Source organism: Stegodyphus dumicola, chromosome 4 (genome assembly GCF_044657685.1).
Source record: "Stegodyphus dumicola isolate Sdum_Otavi_A_Nest chromosome 4, ASM4465768v1".
NCBI lineage: Eukaryota > Metazoa > Arthropoda > Arachnida > Araneae > Eresidae > Stegodyphus > Stegodyphus dumicola.
The window spans coordinates 215,545,121-215,571,656 of record NC_140771.1 but is presented as its reverse complement, the minus strand read 5'-3'; the positions used below and the strand labels follow the sequence as shown (position 1 = coordinate 215,571,656).

The window sequence follows — 26,536 nt, the reverse complement described above, 5'->3', positions numbered from 1 at the left end:
TAGTCAAGCAAAGCAATCCGAAACTAAGTTTTATGAGGTTTATTTATGAATTAGAAATCTGTTATAACAATAATATTTAAAATACTGAACGCATAAAGCTGGAAATTTTTTAAAATAATTCTTAAATATTGTTGAAACATTTGCTTTTAGTATTACGAGCCATTAGGATATTATCATATAATTTTACTTTCGTACCTACGATTCAGAATTCGAAACTGTATTTTAATGTTGCCCATTGATAATGTATCTTATCAGTATTAAACTGTTAAACTTAACATGAAGCTCAGTGTCAAAATCTTTAAACTTGTCATTAGCATTTACAGGATGCAAAGCGAAGCACTTAAAAACTCTTATTCAGTCTCAAATTACTCGATGCTTGATAATGCTTCTTATCAGTAATATATTGCGAATGATCGTTTTTCCTTACAAAAATATATTTTTTCTATTATCAGTATTATACGCATTTCAAAATATTTTGTATTTAACTATTTGCATGTTTGCTATTTGCTGACGAGAAACTGCTATGAAATTTTAAGTTCATATCTTACCAGCATAATATGTATATTTACAGTAAGTCCGTTCATGAGTGCTACTTCACTGGCTTTTGCTCCTGGAAAGTAAAAACTGAATGTTATGAAATGAATTCAAAATATAATATTACACAACAAATTTCTTTTAATAAGCTACCATAAATGAATAATGTAAGAAAAATAACATATACACTTTCAGGGAAATAAATTATAGTACATCAATAGAAGTTCACTTAAGAAAAGAAAACGCATTTGAAAGAAATTATATTGCATACCTTCCACTAAGATTATCTTAAATTGTATCTAAATTTATACATTTACATTTTAGGTTTATTTAATAACATGTTATATTTGTTTCAAGTATGTGACGAAAGCAAGATTAAAACACTAATTTGTCATACGATGAAGATCAGTTCTTAACTTGAAAAAGCGACTTTCGAGAGGGTTCAGGCCCTTTATATGCCAGGGCAACCGTATGGAAGGTTTATTTTCGTCTGCATAATTGATTGATTACTTACTCGGGATGAAATATAAATTTTCGATTCCTGCTTAATTAATTACTTAGTAATGAAAAGGAAAATTCAACTTGCATAAGGGTTCCCCGGCATAAAATTTCTCAACCCTTTTGAAAGCTGCTTCTTTTAATTTAGAAACTGATATTTATAAAGCTGCTCTCATCTTCATGCCGGTACGCTGTTATGAAGATTTCTATCTTTTCGAACAGTGGCTGATAAGAATAAAGATGCATTCAGCTTTATAACAAGGCACCATTATATAATGGTCTATTAAATCCATGCTACATTTAAAGCACACCGTAACAGCCTTTTCAGTTATGGAGCTAGTATGATAACCTCTAAAACTTTTCATAAATTTTTAGTGTATGTTATCACGAATGCTAGTAAGCTAATAAACAAATCTAATAATTTTTCTTTGTTTAAAAATAATAATAACAGTAATATTATGAGAAATAAATATTATAAGAATTTTTATAAACATTTTTCTCTTCTCTGATCTTCTTTTGTGCCTCAATTCGGTAAATATACATGAGTTTTCTTTTTTCTCCTCTTCCCTTCTAACTATTCGCTTTCCTTTCGCCACCCCTAATTAAAATAAAGAAATATGTGCATTGCTATTTAAGCACTTCTTGTGGTTTATAAAATGATTATAACATTAAAAATGTTAAAGATTAATATTTAAATATGAGTGACAATCCTTTTCTTGATGCATAATGTAATTTGGGTTCAGTTATGCAAATAGTTTTTGTTGAATAATCAGAGTATGCTAGCGGTTTACTATAGCTTTTACTATTTCTGACGTATTAATTAAAGTATTAATTCTGAAGTGTTACTAAAATCTTCGGAAATACTGAATAAATACATTCAGTATTTTTCTTATAGACAGGTGTGCAAGTAGCGTAATAAATAACTGAGAGTTTAATGTTCTATTATTTTAAGCGCAAAAGTGAGACTAAAATTAAATGACAAATCAATACGTAAAATCAGTGCGTATGTTAAGGGCTAGTGTTAACTGGAAATTCTGCCTTGATGACTGAAAATTTCGCCTCATGAGTTTATTATAATGAAATAAGATTTGAATTTTTTTTTCATATTTATCCTGCAAGAGTTAATTTACGGGTTTTGCATGAGTTCATTCATAGTCTATGATGATGATATCGTAAAATGCTCTAAAGAGCGTAAAACTAAAGTGAATAAAGATTTAACTATTTTGTTCTCCAGATTTAGTACATTTTTCTTGTTTAAGTAAGTACAAAAATATTTTACTAATAATAAGTCATAATACTGAGAATTCCAGGACGAATTTCAAAATTCAGTAATCTTATCCTCTTGAGAAATGCATGCAAAAAATCCATGGATTTATTTCAATAAATTAAAAATTTTACATTAAATTTCTTGCTGCATTATATAAAGGGTTCATATTGTTGTAATATTTAGCTTCATAACTTGGAGAAGAAACAGTTTCGACAGACAGATCTAAAGCAGAGAAAATTATGCATGTTATGTACTTGAGATACGAAACTTACATTAGGATTGCCAGAAACCAAATCCCGTATGCTTTTCATTAGAGATGGTCTTTCTGTTATAATTCCTCTTAGCTTTCAAAAATTATAGTTCTATTAATACCGCAGTTGACCTGTAAGTTTTTTACTGATGTATTTTGTTTGTTTTCAAAGTGTTTTGTTAAGATTTGGCTTAAAAACGGCATTTATGACAAATGAAAATTGGCTTAAAATATAGACAGACCATGTTGAAAAATAAAGATAATGTCCGGACAAAATTTTTCAGTGTAAAAAGATAATGTTATGTTTCCATGACAATAGGCTTATAGGTACAAAAAATTGTGGCGAAATCTAAGCTGCAAAACAAGGTAGTCAGCTTATGAAGAAAAAACTCTGTACATAGGCATAGGGGATTAACTAGCTTCGAAACTCGTGTCTTTGTATTGCCATGAGAAGTGGAACATTTTAGGAAGTGAGGACATGTAAAAGGTAATTAAAGTATGCTAAAAATGACGAAATTATTAGAAGCTTCATTACTATAAATAACTAGCTTCTTGCTCGTTAATGCTACTAAACTTGTTTACTCCTTGCTTAGTGAAACAATGAAACATTATATTAGTCTTCTTTCAAGTTTCTCTTTTAGATTATTTTGCATCTCAAATTATGTTGAATATTTCTTATGATTTGAAGTTATTACTTCTAGTGCTATTTTTTTTATTATGCGTGGTCTTAATAATGTTTGAGCATACAAGATATTTTTCTCATTTAAAATAGTATAAAAATTTCAACAGGGAATGTATTACCATTCTTTCTATAGATACGAATAATGATTAATATCTTATACTCACCTACTAAATATGCCATATTTTCCTTGAGAGGCAAATCACAAAATGCCGCTGGTAGAAATCCTCCGAAGTGACTTTCTACTCCCCTTCAAGTAAATAAAATATTTCAGATAATATTATAAAATTTTTAATAGACTATTAATAATAATACCTGATATCTGAAATATTAAATAAGAAAGTCGAATGATTCAAGACAGACCTAAATAATATCAGTGTATCAAAAACGTATGCTGAATTTAGAACTGAATATGCAGTGTTCACCGCGGCTAATGTTATGCGCTTAGAGAAATAAAGTTTGTTTCGATTCCAAATATTTAGCTAAACCATCTGTTATTGTGATCATTCATTTGCTTTTAGTTTGAAAATCTAAGTCTTAAAGGGAAGCTTACAAGAAAATGTGGAGAAGACGAACCACTTTTGAGATGTCGTCAGTGTCCTTGATGAAAAATATTTGCGATGATGATATATGATTAAATTGATGAAGTTTATGTCCCAATAACGAATCGAAAAGCAAATGAATAGGTGCACAATAAAGAAAAATGGTTTCGTTTTTTGGATGGTTCACTCGATGGATGAAGAAAGTGAGAAAATATCACTTACGAACTCATGGGGAAAAGGTGATACATATTTTCTGCATGGGTTATAGCAAAATGGTCTAGAATTATTTCCAATTTTTCGCTTGAAAATACGTACAGAATTGATGAATATGAAATTGATTACTATGCTTTCCCAAAATACTCATATAGAATTGATCCATCACAGGGCACAAATCTGTTAACCAGTATATTTCGCTTTTGTGTTCCATGACTAGGACTGATAGAAAAGAAATAGTGAACAGGTATAAGCGGTAAAAGGAACAAGTAAATATAAAGTTATTATTAATGAATTGTTACTTCAAGTCCATGGATGAAAACGGCGATTTCTAATGACTGTTTAATGTAATAAGATGGTAGATATATTTGTCTTCTTGTATATCAGTGTGGAGCTTAATGTCGTCACTGATACTGAAGTATATTAAGATAATTCGTTTGCCTGTCAGTACAGTGAAATGAGATTAAGAATTGTCAAGGAGGTAGCAGAAGCGATGGAAGCGTTAAGGGCAAGTCTATAAGCAAATATAACGAATCTTCGTGATGCTTCGTGATTTAAGTTATTCATGGAATATGATGTAGTGTAACAGCTTTAAATAGTATTAAAATCTTGTAGTTTAAATAATTTAAATAGATGAACATTAAGGTATTTGTGAATGGCAATATTTGAAACCAGACTCGAGTGCCTCGTGCGACTCTCGCACGAAGAATGTAATTTATTTTTAAATGATAGAATATGTTTTCTCTTCTTGTTTGTATGTCGCCATTTTTGAGTGTTAAATAAAAGTTATTGCTGTGTTCCATCATTGGAGTTGCTTCATTTCGCCAAAGAAGCGTCACAATAGCAAAACAATCCAAAGTAGGTTTAAAAATCGAAGATTTCTGCTGAAATATCTATTTCTTCTTGAACAAGCGGAAATAGGTCTTCCAGAATCAACACACATGGCTTCCGCGCTCAGTTGAATATCCATGTGGGTTGGTGAAGACATTGTGGTGGCCAATGGATTAAAACTAAGAACGCTGCTACTCGGTCATGAGAAAAATAATAGTTGCAATTTCGAAGAAAAAATTACACGTAAAGAAACAACAAAGTCTTAGACCAGAGTGCAGATGCATGAGGTTTTATTTGTACCAGGGTGTTCATTAGAGATCAGCCAACTTTCAAATGCAGCACGAGCACAAAAATTCGTCAAAGATTGGCTTTGAAGAAATACATGTTTTTTTCTTTTTGGAACATGGTAAGTATATGCTTTCTAAAAACATATTTTTTTTAGCCTGTACGTTGTATTTAGGCAAATTATTGAAAGATTATTTTGCATAGTTGTTTTTATATATTTTTTAGCTTGTACGTTGTATTTAGGCAAATTATTGAAAGATTATTTTGCATAGTTGTTAATGGAAGTTGTATTAAAATCTAGAAGCCTGGGTGGCAGAGATTAATTGCGAAAACAGTACGTTTTAGCGTGACTAACTTTAATTGCGGACCAAATCTGTATTCACAGATTATGGGTAATTTACCATAGGTAAAAGTTAATAAATCAGCCCCATTTGGTGTTTCAGGTTTGGATCTATGTGATTCATTTTACATATCTTACAAGAATCAGAACGAGAATTATTCACCTTGATCCTTTGTGAGATTTCGCTTCTAATGCTGTTACAACCACTCTTAAGTGTTTCATGGCTAGACGCGGCAAATGTGCGAAAACATTTACTGATAATGCCTCCAATTTTGTAGGAACTACCGAAGAAATTTTACAATGTAATTAATTTGACAAAAATTTGGCCTCATAATTAATTCGCTTCCAAAGGAATAGACTGGATCTTCATCCCATTCGAAGGGCTACGTGAAGCCGTGTAAAATACGTAAAGCATCACTTAAAGAGAACGACAGGAAATTTACATTTTCCATATGAAGAGTTTAAAACAGTGATTGTGAAAGTGGAGGGATAACATCTAGAAGCCTAACTAATAAAATAAAATTTCTAACCACCGTATACTATGGTAGGATGAAAGCGGGGTTTTGATGTCTTAACATTCTGCTTCTTTTTTATTTTTGTTTTGAATAACTACTGAACATGAAACAACTAAACTCTGAAACAGCAACAGTCTTTATGCTTATTTTGATATGATTGGTAGTAGGATACAAAATATTATTTTACTTAATTTTGTAACTGGATTTTACTGGAATTAGAAACATTATCAGAGTTTTATGAGTTAGAATGTGTACTGTTGCCAGTGTATTATCAGTAAAATATTATTATCTCATTTAACTTTTGTTTCAATAATTCGTAGTTATAGTGCAGGAGTCTTCTAGATTTGACTGATATTGGAAGAGAACATTTCATTTTGATGGATAAAAACAATTGCAGAATACTGCAGAGCCCTTGTTAACAACGCTTCTCTATTTTTATAGAAGATATCATAAACGGTTATTAGCAGTAAAAATACAGCAATTCGTAAATTAAGATGATATGAGAAAGTAAAATATCCGAAATTAAAAAAGCTGTAAAGTCATTTCAGCATACTCCCAGGCAGATCAGGCCAGGATTTTTAAATTTAAGCCAGCAGTTATCTTTTTTTTTTTTTTTTTTTTTTTTTTTTTTTTTGTAAATTATTATTTCTGTTCTTAGGTTCTCTGAATATATGTGAGGGAGGGAGCGATAAGCATTGCCAGTTTGATTGAAATCAGTTGCATTGCCAGTCTGATGAAAAGTGGTACAATACTCTAAAAACCTAGTTTTGCGGCTTATATACACTCATGTCCATAAATTAAGGATAATGCAAAATCAGGCAAAGGAAGAGTTAAAAGCAAAACAAATTTGACTTATTTGTAAAGCTTATTTATTAAACAAAAGGTAAAGAGCAAAAAAAGATGCTATATGTTTGATATTATTAAAAAAAAATTAGCGATTTTTTCTCCCTGGAGCAAATTACAAAAAAAAAAAAAAAAAAAAAAAAAAAAAAACTATTTACTACAAAAAAAAAAAAAAAAAAAAAAAAAAAAAACAATATTGCATGGTTGATATGATTGTTAATACATTGTATGTCTCCCAGACGATGCAATACAGTCCGTACAACGCCTAGGCATGCTCAGTATCAAATTATAGATCTGATCTTGGGGGATATCACACACTCAAAAAGCAATGCTCTCCGAAGTTCCGGTAGACATGTAGGAGGAGGTTGACGGGCTGCAACTCGTCGGCCAAGCATGTCCCACACGTGCTCTACTGGTTTCAAGTCTGGTGAGAATGCTGGTTAGTCCATACGGGTGATATCCTCCGACTGAAGGCATTCGCTTACGATGTTTGCACGGTGAGGACGGACGTTGTCATCCATAAACACAATTTGTGCGCCCAGGGCGCCCCGAAACAAACGTACATGTTGTTCCAGAATGATGTCCCGATAGATTTGGCTTGTCATGGTTCCAATTTGAACATGCAGGTCAGTTCTGGAACCCAGAATTATTCCACCCCAAACGAGCACTCCTGCACCACCGTAACGGTGTCGTTCAATGATGTTTTCTTGGTGGTGACGGGTACCTGGAGGTCTCCATATGAAAGTCCGGCGAGAATCAGACTGCAAGCTAAACCTGGACTCGTCGGAAAACATCACACAAGCCCACTGTTGCGGTTTCCACATGCATGCTCTCTACTCCAGGCTAACCGCAGGCGACAGTGAGTTGCAGTAAGTAGAACGCATCTGACAGATCTACGAGCATATAGACCAATCTGCCCTAAGCGTCTGTGCACGGTATGCCTTGAAATTGTCGTACCAGTGGCTGAAGAGAGCTGACGAGACAGGTCTGAGGCTGTGCTCCGCCTGTTTCTTTTGGCAGTAATTGCCAAATACCGGTCCTCATTTGGCGTTGTAACTCTGGGGCGACCTGTGCTGTAACGTCTATTCACATTACCATCATCTTGGAATCGTTGCCAAAGCCTGGAGATGACACTCTGGCCAATTCCAAGTTCGTCTGATACTTCCAGTTGGGTACGCCCACATTCCAGACGGCCGATAATTCTACCACGTAAAAAATCATCCAAATGCGTCCTTTGTGTCATAACTTTTCGGTTATTGCACTGAAATGCGAACAATTTTACTTCTTTGCCTGTATTCCTTATATATCACTCTCTTACACTCTCGTCATTGTGACGTACTATCGGTGTCATCTGGTTACTTCCTGAAATTTGCATATGATTCTTGAAGATGTGTGTAGTGATTTTACAGGTGATATATTTATTTTAGAGTTCGATTTCCGCGTGACTCCGAATTATCCTTAATTTATGGACATGAGTGTAGTATTAGACTGAAATAGGTTCTTGAAGGCATGAACCAAAAAAATTCGTAAATATTTTGCAACTTTCGTGAATTTCAATAATATTTCAAGAAACTTCGGTGATATTGTACCGATGTTAGTTATAATTTATAACAAAATTATGTGTCGTACTAAGTAGCACTTCTATACGGATAATACTCAAGCTGATAAATTTTATTTTATGCAGTAGTTGAGTGATTAATTAAAAGCCATTAAGCACCAATAATTTTCTCCTCCTACCAAGAACAATTTTTAACTGTTCTTGGTAGGCTGCTGGCTTTAGTTCTAGGTTCTTGGGCAGATGGATGAATTTTTCAGCCACCAATAGTCCAAGGAATTTGACTACAATGCATTGCTAGTTTAAGCCGGATTCAAATCCTGCTAAACGAGCTAGCCGTATGAACGTTTCGTGTTTTTTCCATGTGTAACGTGAATATGAGCCAGTTTTATTCATAAAATCCAACGAAAGGATCCCTCCTCTTAGATAGATAGCGCTAGTGTGCTTTCCGTTATTCAAAAAATCCATTCCTACGGTGTTTTTTCGTGCCATTTCTCATTTTAGAAATAAGAAAAATTAAAAAAAAAAAAAAAAAAAAAAAAAGAGAGGGAGAGAGAGAAAATACTGCGTTGGGAATTGAATATGAGATTTCATAACTATGAATATGAGATTTCAGTAACTGGATATAACCATTGTATTACAAAAGCACACATATATAGGAATTCTTCATATTTTTCCCACCCAAAAGGGTATTTGAGGAGCAGAGATTACCTTAGTCGACTAAGTTAAGTTCTTGACAATTTCTAGTCTTTCGTTTTTGTGAAGGGGAGTGGAAGAAATATCTTTACTTCCTTAGCTGTGTAAACTGAATATGGAGCAATTTTCTTTTGAATTTCCGACATGAAGAAATTCCTCTCTACACGTATATAACACTAGTGTACTCTGCCATAATCGAATAACTTGATAAACCCTGATTCTCTAATGAATCGAATAAGCGAATACGTGAAATTCGCTACGGTATGAATTTCATGGGAATTGAAGTATGAGAGAATTAAAAAACAGAGAATAAATCCAAATTTAAAGTTGTAAATTAATTTTGAGACTTGGCGATAACATTAAACGAAGACTGAACAAAAAATAAATAATATTAATTACAGGTTAAACGAAGGTGGGTACATTATTTATTTTATAATGAAGGGGAAATTTTAAAAGAAGTAAAGATTTATATTATTTTATAACATAAATTCAGACTTTGTTCGAGCAGTAACGTTGACAAATAAGTCTATTCGTGAAGTTAATCAAAACCTTCACTATACACAGTAGTTCGGATAAAAATATTGATAAAAATTAATAAATATTGATCTGTTGAGGGCTTGTATAGCACATACATTTTTTTCTCTTCGTTTTTTCTAATATAAGATCAATCTGATTCCTTATTACATGATTCCTTTTTTAGACTTCTTCAGTCATAAATTTTTTCGTTTTTTCAAAATTTCATATTAAAATGTTTCTTCAAATTTATTTGAGATATATTTTAAAGAGTTCTCGATTAGAGATTTGTAAACGTTTTCAAAGAGTAATTCCTTTTTTGTGCTATTTATATAACTCTTCTGTACCTGTTAACTATGAAAACCTTGGATTCTTTTATCTTACAGAAAACAATGTATGATAAGATTTACTATATTTCTAACTGGCAGATACTTTTATATAAATGCATGTATTTAAAGGCTAATTCGATTTAGGGCTTATTCAAAGTTGTAGAGGTCGGAATTAATATTCCTATAAACAAAAAAATAATTTTACATTAACAAGCACAGTAATTAATTGCAGGCCTTTTGTTTCCTAAAAAGTTGTCAATTAACTTAAAACTTTCTTAAACTTTAAGTTAACAAAACTATGCTCTATTTCCTTATGTCATTGGAATAATGAAAGGTGCTTTTTAAAATCAAATTATCTTATTTTAGGGTATATATCTCCACTATTTTCATTCAACCTTTCTTTATTTACTGCATACACAAAATATAATAATAATAAATCTGAAAGTTTTCAGATTTTATATTACGCCCAAAGGGGCCTTTTTTTATCGTTTTGTGTGTTACTTTTATTTATTAAATATCATGTTCTTCGCTCTTAAACCATAAAATTGAATTCAGCTGCAATATCGCAAAATAATTTTAAAATGAGCATATCTTTAGAATTTCCGATACACAGTCTCGCGCGCTGAAGATAAAAAACTTTTTTTTTTTTTTTCTCGTACACTGTTGCTCGTTTTCAAATCGTTGAGTGTGTTAATGAAAAATTCGTTAAAGTGTTACAAACTATGAAATAGATAATAAAACAAATTTCAAATTAGGGCTTCCAGATACCCATATTCGGCGGAGGAATACGTTTTTCCAAATTTGATGGCTCTAGGTACCGTTGTTTCTTCACAATGCGAGAAACATTCATGCATTCATGCAGATTCTTCATTATTTAATTTCTTTAAATATAGCGCAGGATGATAATAATTGGTGGCAGCAGTTCGAAACGTGAATCAAAGCAGACAATTAGTTAATCAACACAAAATGCCAAAACGAACTTAAATACCCTTTCTGGGCTAATGCCCTTTGGACTTGTTAAAAAAAGGGTTTTTATACAATGATTTAATTTGCAATAGATATGGTAATTAATGCAATAGATATGGTAATTAAAGGAGAAAGATAATTTATCATATAGTTTAATGGAAATAATATATTAAATAATGTTTGCATTTCGAATGATAAAAATAGGGCGCCCATGATAAATTAAAAAAGATAATGGCTTACACATTTGATAATGCAGTCAAATTAATACATATCATTATTTAGGAGCCTTATTCGCAACAGAAAGTTTAAAAAAAAATTCTCCTTTTAGTGCATCAATTATCGTATCCATTTTAAATTAAAGATAATTGTACATAAACTTTTTTTTAATTGTATTTAATTTCTGTTTTTTAGTCTCAATTACATGTTATCAATGATGAAATTTTTAATCATTTTTAAAATACAAGCAATAAATTATAAGAAAATTAGGAACTAAAAAAATAACTGAACATCATTCAGAGAATGAAGGAATTCCTTTGAATATTCAGTTTCGGAAATTTGATATAATAAAAATGTTACAACGAGCAGTTTACTGAAACTAAAATGAAAAAACGAATATCGCCAGTTCGTCATTAAATGCGCCAAGATGGCAAACCTAAAAGCAATTTTCCGCGAGAAACGCTTTTTTTCTCCTGTCTGCTACAGGCTGCAACACATTTCTTTTAAATGTAGAAAAATCACTCAACTAATATTTTTTTAAATAATTTTTGTATTAAAAGACGAAAAGTTTGTTATGTAATCTGCAAAAATTACAAAATTTTCTATCCGATGCCTTTTTAGATGTTGAAATTATAAAATCATAAATACTAAATAGTCTAAAATTGAGAAATTTTCAAACATTTTGAAGTTAAATTACAACTTGTAGACGAGTTTCATTGAAAAGACTTTTTTCTGCTCTATTCGATGGTGTAAAATTCTGATAGGTTTAGTTATTTCGTTAAAGGAAAAAAAAATCGTTTAAAACTCAAATAAAAAAATCTAAATCGAGTTTTGAAATAATCATTTCACCACTCTGCGTTGTTATTGATCAACACCGTATATACAAAGTTTGAATTTGATAGGTTATGAGGAAGTAGATTAAAAATCGATCACAAAATTCTAACCGCAGTGAAATGCCATGAGTAAACTAAATAAAAGCTTATAATAATAAGTTTACCTGAGTAAAAATGTTTTATACTCTTGCAAATTCATGCATACAAAGAATAACCTTCGCATTCCTTTGATAATTAGAACATATTAATATTTAACACTGAACATGCATTCAAAAAGTTATTATTTCTGGCTAAACGAAGAAATTAATAACTTCTTTTTTTTAAATTTAATATTTGACTCAGAAGATAAGAAGGTATTCAATACAGAAGAAAACTTTGTAACATTGTTAAGCCTAATCACTAACCATTAATGACGTCGTTATAAGCCAGAAACAAGCAAAAACTGAATGATTGGCAACTTCATGCCTATCCGACTGGAAAATTCATTGTTTTCAAACATTCACGAGCGTGAAAACATCGTGTTTTACGGGAAGGTTATGTTGTTCCAAATTCAGTGTCAAGTTCTGTTTCCTCGCGCAAGTGTAACATTTACCGCATCACAGATGAAGTACAATGACCTAATGTTTTCTTTATTACTTCTCCAATGGGCTTAGGTGATTTAGTTCTTAAAAAGAGATTTTGTAATTAAGCTTGGGAACCGAAGGCGAGATGAAACGCAGATGGAAGCAATGAGCTGTTATGCGTTAATGATGTGTATAGTAATATTTATGAAGTTTACTGGTTCAGTTTAAAAAAAAAAAAAAAAGCATGAAATAATCAGACATTCGCTTGCTTTTTCGAGGAAAAAAATTGGTAAGCAAGGAAAAGCAGTTTGAAAATAATTCTAATCTGTTTTACTAGTGTGTATTTCACTTTATAGTTTATGTGCACGTGCGTGTACATATGGATGCATGTATGTGTGTGTTGCAGATATGTAGCATTAAATCCGTAAATGCTACTAAAATTATGAATAATGAATATGTAATTATTTTATACACGATATCAACTGCCGCTGCTAAGAGTTAATACTACAATGAATCTAAATTACAACAATTAATTTCTAAGATTCAGTAAAAAATGCAAAACTGTAATGAAGTTATTTCGATTAATTCATAGTTCCTTCATAAGAGAGGTCATAACCACCACTAAAGCACTTAAATCATAGAAAAGGGCTCTCATGACATTGGAGAGGATAAAAGCATTGTTAAATACGAGTCACAGTTTTTTTTTTTTTAAACAAACTAGATTAAAGTTTTATCTTTTTTCAATTTGTGAAATTGATCCCACCTCGAATTTAGAAAGTACTAACATATCCAGATTGAAAATAAAAGGAACAGGTAAATAAAATACTGATATTAGGCCTTTTGGTCGTGCTGGTGGTGGTTGGTACCTTCGTATGTAGAATCTGTTTCATCGATTATAGAGATTGTTTTATAATTCACCGCCAGAAGCCTCATCTAGTAGCTTGTTCACATGTGCTTTCCTACTCTTCTTGCTTTTAAACGTTTGTGGAACGATGTGGTAGTAGGAACAACGAAAGTAGGAACTTGTCATTATGGTTTTCTTTCATTAATATTATTATTTATTTCTAGTAGTAGCACTTGATATAGATTGTAGTAGTAGTAATATTTGATATGCATCATTCGCCAGAGTAGTAGTTGATATACATAGTAGTAGTACTTGATATACATCGTTCCCCAGAGTGAAAGCGATCTGCGTAGTCAAACAAAGAGAAACAGCTAACCAAAAGCTTACAAAAAGAAAGCAGAAACATCAAAAAGTGAACTGTAAACAAACATATCGATAACAAAAATCAGCTAGTGTGTAAGGCTTGCAACTGTTCTCCAGCTTTCCAGTATCTATCGTAAATATTTCCTGAGACAGCTGGGTATACTCCGAGATGCTTAGCGTCCATCACATGGTTACTGCTACATAAGATGCAGTTTGAGGGGGACAGTAATCAGAATCTGTGCAGGTAACCAGCTAGGCAGTTATGACCTGTTTCTAGTCTGAAAGCAGCAATAGCATGCCGTCTTGGAAAATCAGGAATCTCTTCAAGAGTCTCTTTCCAAGTTTTAAAACTAATAAGTTCAGAAAATTTTATTTGGTAGATCTTATTCAATGTATTTTTGATTATTCTATTTACGGAACAGTATGGGATCTCCTTTTGTGTGGATTGCAGAATACCTGTGCCTTTCTTTGCAAGAAGATCAGCCATCTCATTTCCGCATATATCAACCAATGTGAAGGTATCCATTGCAGTACATTATTCCTTTTAAAGGTTAGCAGTAATCGGAAATGCTCTTTATAAATTTTAAATCTCACAGAGTCTGAATAATCCAGAGATGAATCTGCTTGGTATTATGTTACGAGGGTTATATGATACTTATTCAATAAATATGTTACAATGTTCGCGGAAATAAAATTCGACGTTTCTAAAAACGAAAATAATAGCGCAACATTAGACACGCTTTATAAAAAGCGTTCGTACGTGAACAATTAAAATACCTATTAAACCAGAAGGTTGAGATTTTTCCCTTTCTCATTAGCGAGTTCATTGGAGAGAGGATTTGTGAAGAAATGCTGGAAAATTATAAAGCGGGAGTTTTGCGATATTTGTGAGATTGCAAATCTTCTAATATTATCACTTATACATAGGGGGAAAATTAATTACTTACTCAGAAGTTAAAAAAAATCATTAAAAAAATTATTGAGAGAATTTGAACCAGCGCCGTTTTCATGTTTGGAGCAATTCAGGAAAGTAAAAGGCAACTCATATTCAGTTTGTTTCACTTTTAACAACAATAGTTGGAGCTAACATTTAAAATTAAGAGAAATAAGGGATTTTGAATAATTAAATCAATTTATAATATCTGATAAAATTTATCAAACTCTAAATAAAGAAGCAACGACTCATAATAGAGGAGGACAAATGGCCACGTCCTTTAAACCCAATGAACTCTCTAAAGAGGTTCATTTATTTTTCAGATCCAAGGTAAATCATTTGTTGTAAAATCTGATAATAAATAATAATATTATCACATTTTACCTGATAATAAAATACGCATAAGCGAAATTAAAATATAGCCGATCTTTAATTGCAAATCATTTTGCTATGGAACGCCAGTTTTTAACATCCGTGATCAGTTTTGTTTGGCATATTACTTAGTGTTTATATCACGAGATGGGGAATTAATAAACTTTCATTAATTTTTAGAAATCGTATTTTCTGGTGGAGACGATAACTTGCGGAACAATTAAGGCAATTCACATTGGCCGATAAGTTGCTGACTAATGAAAGATAAAAAACGTTTAGTTAAAAGCTGAAAACTACCAAATTTTAACTTAGTAGAGTGAATTTTCTTTTAGTCCTAAAATTATTATTGATTAAAGACTAACGCTACTGATTCCTAACTTTTTTTAAAGAATTTATTTCTCTTAGAGTATATAATTAACAGACTAAACATACCTTTCTGCCCAATTTTTCAGAACTTCGTGAAGAGCATCTTCCACGGATTTTAGCTGAAGTCCTAAGGAATGGCCGCAGAAGTAGATACATTCTTCTTCGTCATCAGCCAAATTTTTCTGATCAACTGAAAATGCAATTAAAATTAAAGAAATTTTACTAATACTTTTAATTTTCATTAAAATTAATAAGCTAAATTTCTCGTAAAAGAAGTTTAAGTTTATGAAAATTATCAGCATAATAATATCAATAGTGTTAATTTAGAATCCAAATATTCCATAGAGAATGGCTTTTAAATAAAAATCATAACGAAAAGAATTTCGTTTCAATAAACCATATTTATATTTTTAAAGTTATTTTTAAGCAGCGTATATCATAACTTAATAATGTTTGAAATATAAAACAAAATGAAGATTAAATAATATACGATAAGTGCATCTTTTAAGCACTTTTCCCTTGACAAGTTCTGTTTGAAGCTTTGAACAGAGAAGATTAACAATAAAATTTTTTTGTGCACGTTTTTCAATTTTTCTGTAGTTTGGATAGGTTTTTATTAATTATTTTAAAATTTGCTTTATCACTCTTATTACATAGTGTTTCAGGAATTTTGATAGGATACTGCAAATGTTTTTAACGACTTTTACTAGGCCTTTAAATTTCTTTTCTTTATGTTCAATCTATAAAATTATAAATATACACTCAATCGTTCGCTTCAGCGAGTGCTCTAACTATAGTGAGTATTCCGTTACGTTATCGGTACATAATTTGCACTTATTTTTATTTTTTATCATCGCAAAGTACTGTTTATGAAATTGTTACATCCATTTTGTTGAAATCCTCTTCACGAAATTGTGCCGGAACGTTTAGATTAACGAAAATTATCCTCAGGATGTGCACAAAAATAGTTATCAAATCAGGTGGGAGATTTCTATGAAAACTGAATTCAAAAGCTGTCGTACGGTATGATAAATGTGTTATGTAGATGGGAGTAATGCTGAAAAGTAGATTAAGACCCAGAATTTCATGCAAAAATAAAATTGTTAAAATAATGGAACTTGTGGCTTATTAATACCAAAGCAATATTAGAAACATACATACACTTATACAGATTGTTCATTATTTAATTTCTTTAAATACAATACAAGGGATAGTATTTGCTGGCAACAATTTGAAAAATTATGCAACCCTTTATAGTGATTCGACGCAGAATGCCTTTTTGAGACTAATAGCCCTTTTGGGCTAACGTCCCTTTCGGGTTACAATGTTTCTAATATCACGCACCTATTGTTTCGAATATATTTTGGAACACAATATTCAGACCACCTAAAAACGAATTTTACTATTTTTAATAAGCCTATAGAGTTTGAATTTTTTGGGAAGCATAAATTAGTATCAAACTCTTAATAGACGTTAAACGAATTATCGCTGCGTCTGAAATGAGCTACAGAGAGTTGACAAGGTTTTAACTAAATCTTTTTATTTAACAAATATTAGAACATAAACGCACTTCTCGTGCTCACATGATCAGTCACCGCTTGTGGCGATGCAACTTAAAGTAACAGTCAAATTCAAAATTTTAGAACTTAGAAGTTTAACTTTAGAAGCCCATGACACATTTCACTGTAGAGACTATAACAAGTGAGAAATGTACTTTCGAAGAAAATTTTTATTTCAAACATAGAGAAGTATATTAAGAAATCAAATTACATAATATCAGTGTATTAGTTTCAATAATTTAAATAAATATTGCTGAAGTCCTAAAAAGTTAAATCACATATTTTAAATAAAGATTACTTTTATTAAATCTGATTATTTTAAATAAAGATTACTTTTATTAAATCTGATTAATTTTCCTTTCTATTCGATGTCGCAACTGAATAGTGAGATTCTAAGGAATAGGTAATTATAGATAGATTTAGTGACGCTACTTTTATTATTTGAGTAGTTTTTTAATAATTTTTCTTCAGGAATATTTTTAATCATACATTATTCAAAGTTTTAATGCAATTTATTATGAGGAAGTGATATGTAATAAATATTTTCAAACTTATTAGAATGTTGAAACGTAAATATAAATTAGAACTGAAAGACAGAACGATAAATATAAATTAGGAATGCAGAAACTCAATATAAAATGTTATTCTTTTTTCCTCTCCCGGCCAGAAAAATTACTCCTGTATACAAGTCTGTATTTCACTGAAATATTAAATAAATAAAAAAATAAAAACACACACAAGACAACAACGGGATATTTTTAGTGATTAATGAATTTCAACTTACCTTCCGAGAAATTTTTCTTTTTAGGATAATGAAAACGTTTCCGGAAATCTCTGAGAGGATCATCTTTGTCCAATCGTTTCGCATAATCCAGGGAATCAATGTCAATAGACCATGTTTTGGACCTAATGACGAAATCGTGTTGGAGCGCGCTCCTGAATGAGTCCTCCGATAGGTGCGGCATACCTGTTAAATGAAAAAAGTATACATGAGGAACTGTATAGCATCAAATTTAAATTGTTAAAGAAATAGCTTAAAATCATCTTAAAATTTATTGCGAAATTTAAAATTGTTTATGAATTAACCTGGAAAGCAGCAAATGGATAGTCGGAAACAAATTTAGTGATGCATATTCATTCCCTTAAAGTTAATTTTTATTTAGAATGCTTGAAATGGTAGTTCGTATTTTGCTCCCAAACGTTTTAAGTGATTTTTTAAAATTATATTATGCTAAACTGAAGTAGCAAAAAAATAGCTTCGATTTTTTTATGTGTTGTCTAGCCTAATGCTAATCGTTAGCGCTAAATTTCAGGAAAAATAAAGGTACACTACGCTCCCGTTCTACTGGGACGATTGACGAAATTCAACTTGCGTGTTTCATGTCTCGAAAACCCGACTTAGGATATGTATTAGAGTAATATATACCATTGATCTAATACAGGTATTTTGACAGAAAATTGGATTTTTCCTAAAATGCCATGTCATTTTTTTTCCATATTTCGATTCTAAGACTTGAATTATGTCTAAATATTAAGTTTTGTAAAATGTGGTGCGACATTTACGGAGGAATTCAAAAATTTATCTTGGCGGATTTTTTTGAAGTTTGCGCCAAGAATAATTAATTCACTTGGCGAACTTCTTAAATATGGCAACATATTTTTCTTTCCTTTTTTCGTTGTAAACGAGAGGAAAAAAAGTCACATCGTTCCTACTTTGAAATAATTTTAACGAAGTGCCTAAACCATATTTGATGTTATTATCGTTTTCAACAAATATGCCAAATTTCAAAACGCGCCAATATATAAATTCACGTATATCTTCGGACATTTTGAATAAAAGACTTTTATCTTTTGCAGGTATGCTTAGAAATACATCTACTTTAAGATGATGTAAACATTTTATAGATTATAATTCAAAATTTTTTTCGAAAAATTTGTAAAAATTATTTAAAAATAAATCTTAAAAAATGGGCGAATTTTATTTGGAATGAACCTAAATTTCAAATTGTGAAAGGAAGAATCAAATACGTTTAATAAAAAAGAGAGCCCAAATTTAATTAACATTGAGGAGCTAAAATTTTGAGAGCTAATTTTTTTAAAAACTACTTGTGCGATTTTTGCAAAACTTGGCAGTTTGTCATAATTTCAGTCGTAGAATCGAAATATGGAAAAAAAATTGGCATGTTATTTCAGAAAAAAGGCGGATTTTGTATCAAAATACCTATATTAGAAAAATGCTATATATAAATAATTTATATTTTATATAATGATATATATATAATTATAAAATGCTATATATAAATAATTTATATTTTATATTAGAAAAATGCTATATATAAATACAAGCTGAATTTCGTCATTCGGTCCAGTAGAACGGCAGATATAAATTTTTTTTTTTTTTTTTCTGCGCAGTATGTTTTTTTTCTTAAGCACACCCGAAGCTTAATCGGGAGATCCGGAGTTCGAATCCTCTCTAGGGCACTGCGGAATTCTGCAGTTAACTGAAATCGAAAAATTCTAATGACTCTATAATTAGCACCCGAACTAAAAGGTGATGGACGATAATTCTCCACCACCAAGATTTGGCAACTGGGTTCCTTCATCCCCATTCATCCTTTAAAAAGTGGAAGTATATAATTTATTTTCTCCCTCCTTTCCGCGTGCTTCCCTGCTGTAACTCCGTACCGTAATCGAGAGTTCCGGTGTTCGAATCCCGGGGAGAGCGTTGCACATTTTTCACCTTTCCTGCATTGTCGTGACCAAATGACTCTATGAAGTTAATCAGTGCAGTACAGATTTTAATGTAATGCAATTTTTATAACTTTTAAATGTTGTTTTGAGAACATAATTGTTTCGTATGCACATCCTGACACTTAAAAATATATTAAGATATTTTATTCTCATCGTTTGCCTTTTATGTTGAGATATAAATATTTATTTTGCGATATTGGCAGAGTTATACTTGAAATATTTTCAAGAAGCCACGTGGAAATTTATTAACAAATGTTATTTTATCCAAGGCTGAATTATCCAAGGTTGAATTTTATCCAAGGCTGAATTATCCAAGGTTGAATTTTATCCAAGGCTGAATTATCAAAATGATCAATTATTGTATCGAATGTACTTCTATAATTCGTTCTGAAATTATACAGTTCAAGTTGATAACAAAAAATGAAGTATAATTTGGGTCAATAGATTCACTTTCCAACATATTTGGTAATTCTGAACGCCATGATATCGGTATTTTTGCTTCGAATTAACATGAAAACATAACATAACGAATACTTTTTTTTTAATTGAAAAATGTTAAATTTAATTTTACAGAATTATCTCATTCGTGCTGACCCAAAATACTTTTTACCTAAGTTTAGAGAACTTTGCAAACAGAAGTACAAAACTAATATGAATATTTAATGAAATAAAGCTTACAAGCAATGTTTTCGGAGTCTGTATACGACCTTGTATTACATGGAAATCTCGAAAACACCTTAAAAACTCATGGCATCTTATATTTGAAGTCATTTTATATAAATTACAATTCAAAGCAATGAATGTATCCTTGAGAGGATAAAGGAAGCACTAGAAAATATACTTTCTTTTGCAAACTAAAATGAAATTCGTAACTTTAAAACTGAGAGTAAAAGCAAAGTCATATTTTCGTTTCGTCTATTTTCCAGACTAAAACTGTAGCGTTTTTAAGTGCATTAAGAAAGGTATTCTTAACTCTTTCTTCCTTAATTTTATACTCTGAAATGCATAGTTATTTAATCAACAATCTAATAAGCTGAGTGCAAGAAAAACGGTGTTAATTCAGAAGTCAAACAAAAATCAGCGTTATATTTGCAAAGTTTCACAGGACTAGTTTCGATGGTTTTACCGAACTCAGCTGCCAAAGTGCAAATGATAAGACAGAATAAAAAGATAGGACAAGATAAGATAAGAATGACAGGACAAGAGTTAAGCTACTGGTGCCATCTATTGATAGAACAAGAAAAGTAAAACATAATTTCCTTAAAGGCTGAAGGTAAAGGTGGATTGGAATTGGGATCGTTAACTACAACAGAAAAATTTTTTTGAATGTGAAACGCCTCTAGAAAATATAATTCACCAATGGAAGATGCTTTTTGAATAATTTTGGCTGCAGAAAAATGGAAAGTGTGATTTGCCGATCAACAATGCTGGGCAACAGAGGACTTCTGTGTTTCTTTTTCCCTAACATATGGCTCATGTTCTTTAACGTGAAATTTTAAGGCTATTGTTCTTTAACTTCTAAATTAATATATTTTCGGCGTTGAATTTTAACCTAAAAACAGTATTAATTGTCGTAGATTTTATTTCAGCAAAAGCGTTTTCTGCTCTTCAACACTATCGCCATCTTCATCTGAAACTAAAGACAAGTACCCTGAATAGGGAGTCAGTTCAACGAAAGAGTTTGTTACCGGAGTGACTTTTGGATACGAAGACTTATTCACGCGTGTCCTGAGAAATTTATTCTCAGTCATGAACACTTTATGTATGTTATGTTACCAAAAGTTATGCGAGCGCTACGATGTTCTATACAGGATGCGGATTTCACCCAGGAGTCTGAATCAAGTGACGTATTGCACCTAAGTCTGTAGTCATTAAGTTTATTTCGGAAGCAGGAGAGATGAAAAATATGCAACGCTTTCGCCGGGAATCGAACCATGGACCTCTGGAATACCAGCCTAGCGTGAAGAACCACTACACTACGAAGGCACGCTAAGAAGGCGGGAGAAATACATTATAAGTCTTCCAACGAAAGAGAACAGGAGAGCTTACTAACTAACAATGATGGAGAAGGTGAAAAGAAAAGAAAACTAACGAAGAGAGGCTAATCAAGCGATGCCATCTAGGGATGAAAAATGGAATTAGATTAAAAAAAATATTGATCTGCTAGTAAATGGATGCGAGAACAGGTTAGAATCATGTCATTGACTAGTCTGGATTTTAACTGATATGAAAACTTTGAAGGAATGTAATCTACCAAAGAATAACTCTTTGGCCGATTTTGTCAGATTAAATGTCCCCTCTGTAAGAAAAGGTTAATTAGATTTTATTGATTCTTGCGTATCCACAAAAACATCTCTACAACAAGCAATCTTTATACTAGTTCATTTATCCATGAATGATCATTGATTTGATTCCATTTTCTATTTCTTCATGCACCGCTTGCTTGATTTTTTTTAAAACTTTCACTTGCTTTTCGATGCTTTTTTCTATTCATTATAAAGGGAGTTATTTTTAACTACTAGTGAGTTGATATCTGTATTTGGGGCCTTTGTCTGTTAATTAACTGCGGCTGAAGAAAGTTGCTCATTTGTTGAACGTGCCTACTAAATAATTAAACTAAAATAAAGCCTACGTCAGTTACCGTTGTTTTTATTTCATTCAATTTTATTTGGCATGCCACTATTTCTTAGTCTCATAGTTTGTTAATATCTGAAACCATGTATTAAACTATTTGTGATATTAATAAGTTACATGAAATTAGTCTGAAATAGATGTAATAGAAAGTAATACTGAAATAGTTACTGAAAACTGAATAAGGAAAATATTTTAAGTACATGTGCTTTCATGTCGTGATCAGCTTTGACCTCATAGCAGACTTCTCATACTTCTAATTGTTAAACATGTTTCAGAACAGTAAAAATATTAAACAAAGTTGAAACATTTTCTACGATACAAATTCCTATTACTACAGGACTTTTTTTTATTAATAAAATATATCTTCTGTTATACATTTGTATTTTTATCTTGCAGTATTGTGTAAAAACCTCTTTAACGTATTCATAATTCTGAGGAATTAACTTAGTCTTTTTGTGGTACCTTATATCTGAAATTGTAGAGACATTAGGAATTTTTTGGAAGCAGGCGAGATGAAAAATGAGCAATCGCCTTCGACGGGAATCGAACCACGGACCTCTGGAATACCGGAAAAGCGTGCAGAACAACTACACCACGAAGGCAGGCTGGCTAGGAAGGCGGGACAGATACCTTATATACTCCCCGTTTTAGAGGGCGACTGGGGTGAAAAGAATCATCATCCAACACCCTTTTATTTCGGGCGCCACTGTAGAGACATTAGGTATATTTTGGAAGCAGGCAAGATGAAAATTAGCAACGCCTTCGCCGGGAATCGAACCGCGGACCTCTCAATTACCCTCTGAGCGTGCAGACCATCACACCACGAAGGCACGCCAAGAAGGTGAGAGAAATACCTTATATACTCCCCCTTTTTAAGGAGCGACTGGGGTTTTAGGGGATCCAATCGCCAAATCTTGGGTGAAGAGAATCATCATCCAACACCCTTTTAGTTCGGGCGCGACTGTAGAGACATAAGGGTTTTTGGAAGAGAGATTCAAAAATTAGCAACGCCTTCGCCGGGAATCGAACTATAGTTCTGGGACTTTCCAAAAGAAGATTCTTACTGCTGTTCTGAATATCATAGAGTACAATCAACAGTAACACTTCAAACTAACTAAGAACGTTAAGCACAACGCTATGCGAAGCGCATCTAAATGGCGAAACTCTCACGGAGATCTCAACAATCCGAACTCAGTTCTGAACTAAAAACTGAGAACAGATGCTCTCTCCGGGCTTATATAGTTTCCCCTCCGGGCCGCAGAGAAACCTCTAGTAGCTTCAATTTCTCGAAATTATTTGAAGGTATATACGATTAAAGTTGTGTATAATAGCCGGATCTGATTATTGCATATAAGGATAAATTACAATTAGAAAGCAGACCAAAATTCTGACAAGTTTGGCGACTTTTGGCGATTTATAGCCAAATTTGGCGTCAAAAATCAGTTGCCAAAACTATTGCCAGCTTCGCGATATCTCTCCATTTAGCGAGAAAGCCATTTATCTCAATGCTAAATAGACTTGTCCCTGTCATCTTATTTTTCCGGCAGAGCATAGTCTCTTTCAAGCATTTCATGTTACATTATGTGAAAGATACTACAATTTCACGCAGAATTTCACTAAAATTATTTATATAGAGAGAAAATTCGTAATAATCTATGATGTGACATTAAGCAATTTGTGTATGCATGCCATTAATGCTATATTAAAGATATTCTAGAATTATTGTTCGCATGGTTTAGAAATCTGATAAATTTCTGTGTAACTATGAATCATTTAAAATTATACTGAATTGTTTTCTTCTTCCGCTAAATAATACTGACAGACGCATCGAGATTTTTTATCACATTATATTTTATCTCTTTAAATGTATTTCATGAAAAATTAAAAGCCCCAAGATCTGTTTAGAAGAGTAACGTTTAAAAAATTATTAACAGCTAAATTATTTACACTACTTATAAATGTAGCACTGCCCTAGCCTAATCGATCTGCAAAAGGTATATATACTACTGAAAACTCCTACAAGAAAATGGTAAGCACTTTTATCGAGTTGTGCGTTCAGACTGTGGTGCGAAGATTTCTGGAAATTACTCACCATTTCACGTCTTTTTATTGCAAGACATTAAACAGCAGAGCTACTAATTTCTGTTACCAGGCATGTGTTAAGTAAAACTATGAAATGCTTGATACACTTAAGCCTCTCATTAAAATAAGTAGCAATAAATCCTCGAAAATTTATCTAAATCTCAACCTTCGAATTTATTTACCTATCCTAATATCTTTATGCTTCGTCGTACGCTTATCTGTTTTGCAAGATATCAGCATATTACGCAGATCTGCTATTAAGCATAAGGAATTTTGTAAAATTCTAGTGTCTAATGACAACATTCTGCATAAAAAATAGCAGTTTGATTTTGAACTGACTCAGAATCGTAGCAAAAGTAATAACGATTTCTATACAGTGCATAAAAAAATGAAGCTTCAAACAGATTGATAATGGTTTTCAGTTATGATATTCTTACTGTACTTCAACTTATAGACACCAGATTTAAAACATTGAGAAATGAGACAAAAGGGCAAAGTTTTCTTTATCTTACATTTTCTACACCTTTTTCTCAGTTTGCAGCATTTCAGACCATCTATGTGATGTCTTTCAAGCATCACATCACAAAAATATGTAAGCGTTTGGCCTGTTTTGGATATAAAGCTAATTTTTCACTTTACCTGAAAATTTAACATGTTGATGAAATAAATATCAAGGTCTTTAAAACTTGCACAACCGAATGATCAACCAGACGCAATCAACCGAAGTGCAATTTTCGAACTGAAAACCTAACACACAATTAGGAAAATTAGGTGAATTAGGTGAATTGGATAGCAAATATGGAAGAAGCAATAGCGATTGAAAGAAAATTATATGTACATAACCTCTCCCAAAATTACAGAGATTACCTGGTCGTAGATGCACCATTTTTAGTGTGAATTTAAATAATGCACATTATGTATTTATGAGCTCTAGCTCATTTCTCTCTCTATATATACGTATGATTTATTCTAATAACCATTCATTGTATCAGGTGAGTTTTTGTCATTGACGAACTAAAGCTCTGGTTGAATAAAAGAAATAACCACACAACAGAACGATTACTGAAACCTTTATTAGTACTAAATGACCTCTTGTTATATAATTAAAATTAAATAAAACTAAAGCTATTTTTAGAACTATTTACGAGACATAAAGAAGTGGATACAAAGCAAAAGCGAAGAAAATCTGAAAGTTTTCAGATTTAACCTTACATCCAAAGCGGCTTATTTTTAACGTTTTATGTGCTACCTTTATTTATTAAATATCATGTTCTTCGCACTTAAATGATGAAATTCAATTCAATAGCAATATCGAATAAGTATATCTTTAGAATTTCCGATACATAGTCTCGCGCGCTGGAGATAAATTTTTCCCCCCGTATAGTGTTGTCATTTCTCGCTTTGAAATCATTGAGTTTGTTAATCAAAAATTTGTTAAAGTTTTACAAAATATGAACTAAATAATAAAACAAATTCCAAATTTGGGTTTACAGATGCCCATATTCAGAGGAAGACTTACGTTATTCAAAACTGGATTGCTCTATAGCTATCGATGTTTTATCACAGTGCGAGAAACATACATACATTTATGCAGATTCTTCATTATATAATTTCTTTAAATATAATACAGGGCTCTAATATTTGGTGGCAACAATTTGAAAAGTGAACCGACATTTATAGTGAATCAACGCAAAATGCCAAACGAAATTAATAGTCCTTCTGGGCAAATCGCCCTTTTTGGACTAATAATTATGACGCACACTGCGAGAAAAAAAAAAAAAAAAAAAAAAAAGACAGTTTTATAGCTCCCGTTCTACTGGGCCGATTGACAAAATTCAAATTGCATTTTTCATGTCTCGAAAGTGAAACTTAGAATATATATTAGATTTATATATAGCATTGTTCTAACATAAGTATTTTGACACAAAATTAAACTTTTTCTGAAATAGCAAACCATTTTTTTTTTCCATATTTCGATTCTACAACTCAAATAATGCCTAGATATCAAATTTTGTAAATTTTGGTCTCGAAACTTACGGAGAAATTCAAAAATATATCTTGGCACAATTTTATCCATTTGCGCCACGAATAATTCACTTGGCGAACTTCTTAATATATGGCAACCAATTTTCCTTTATCTTCCATTATGACGAAGCGGAAAAA

General features: G+C 31.7%; 1 protein-coding gene across 2 annotated transcripts in view; it reads right to left on the bottom strand.

Annotated features, from left to right (window-relative positions):
• The window catches only part of LOC118191012 (kynureninase-like), a 121,580-nt gene that overhangs the window by 29,392 nt on the left and 65,652 nt on the right, over positions 1-26,536 (bottom strand). For both annotated transcript variants that reach the window (XM_085815965.1, XM_085815966.1), the window contains exons 2-5: positions 17,691-17,873; positions 15,414-15,537; positions 3,396-3,478; positions 549-610 (exon numbers count right to left, since the gene is read on the bottom strand). In XM_085815965.1, coding sequence (XP_085672091.1) covers positions 549-610; positions 3,396-3,478; positions 15,414-15,537; positions 17,691-17,873 — 452 coding nt within the window. The remainder of the gene's footprint in view (positions 1-548; positions 611-3,395; positions 3,479-15,413; positions 15,538-17,690; positions 17,874-26,536) is intronic.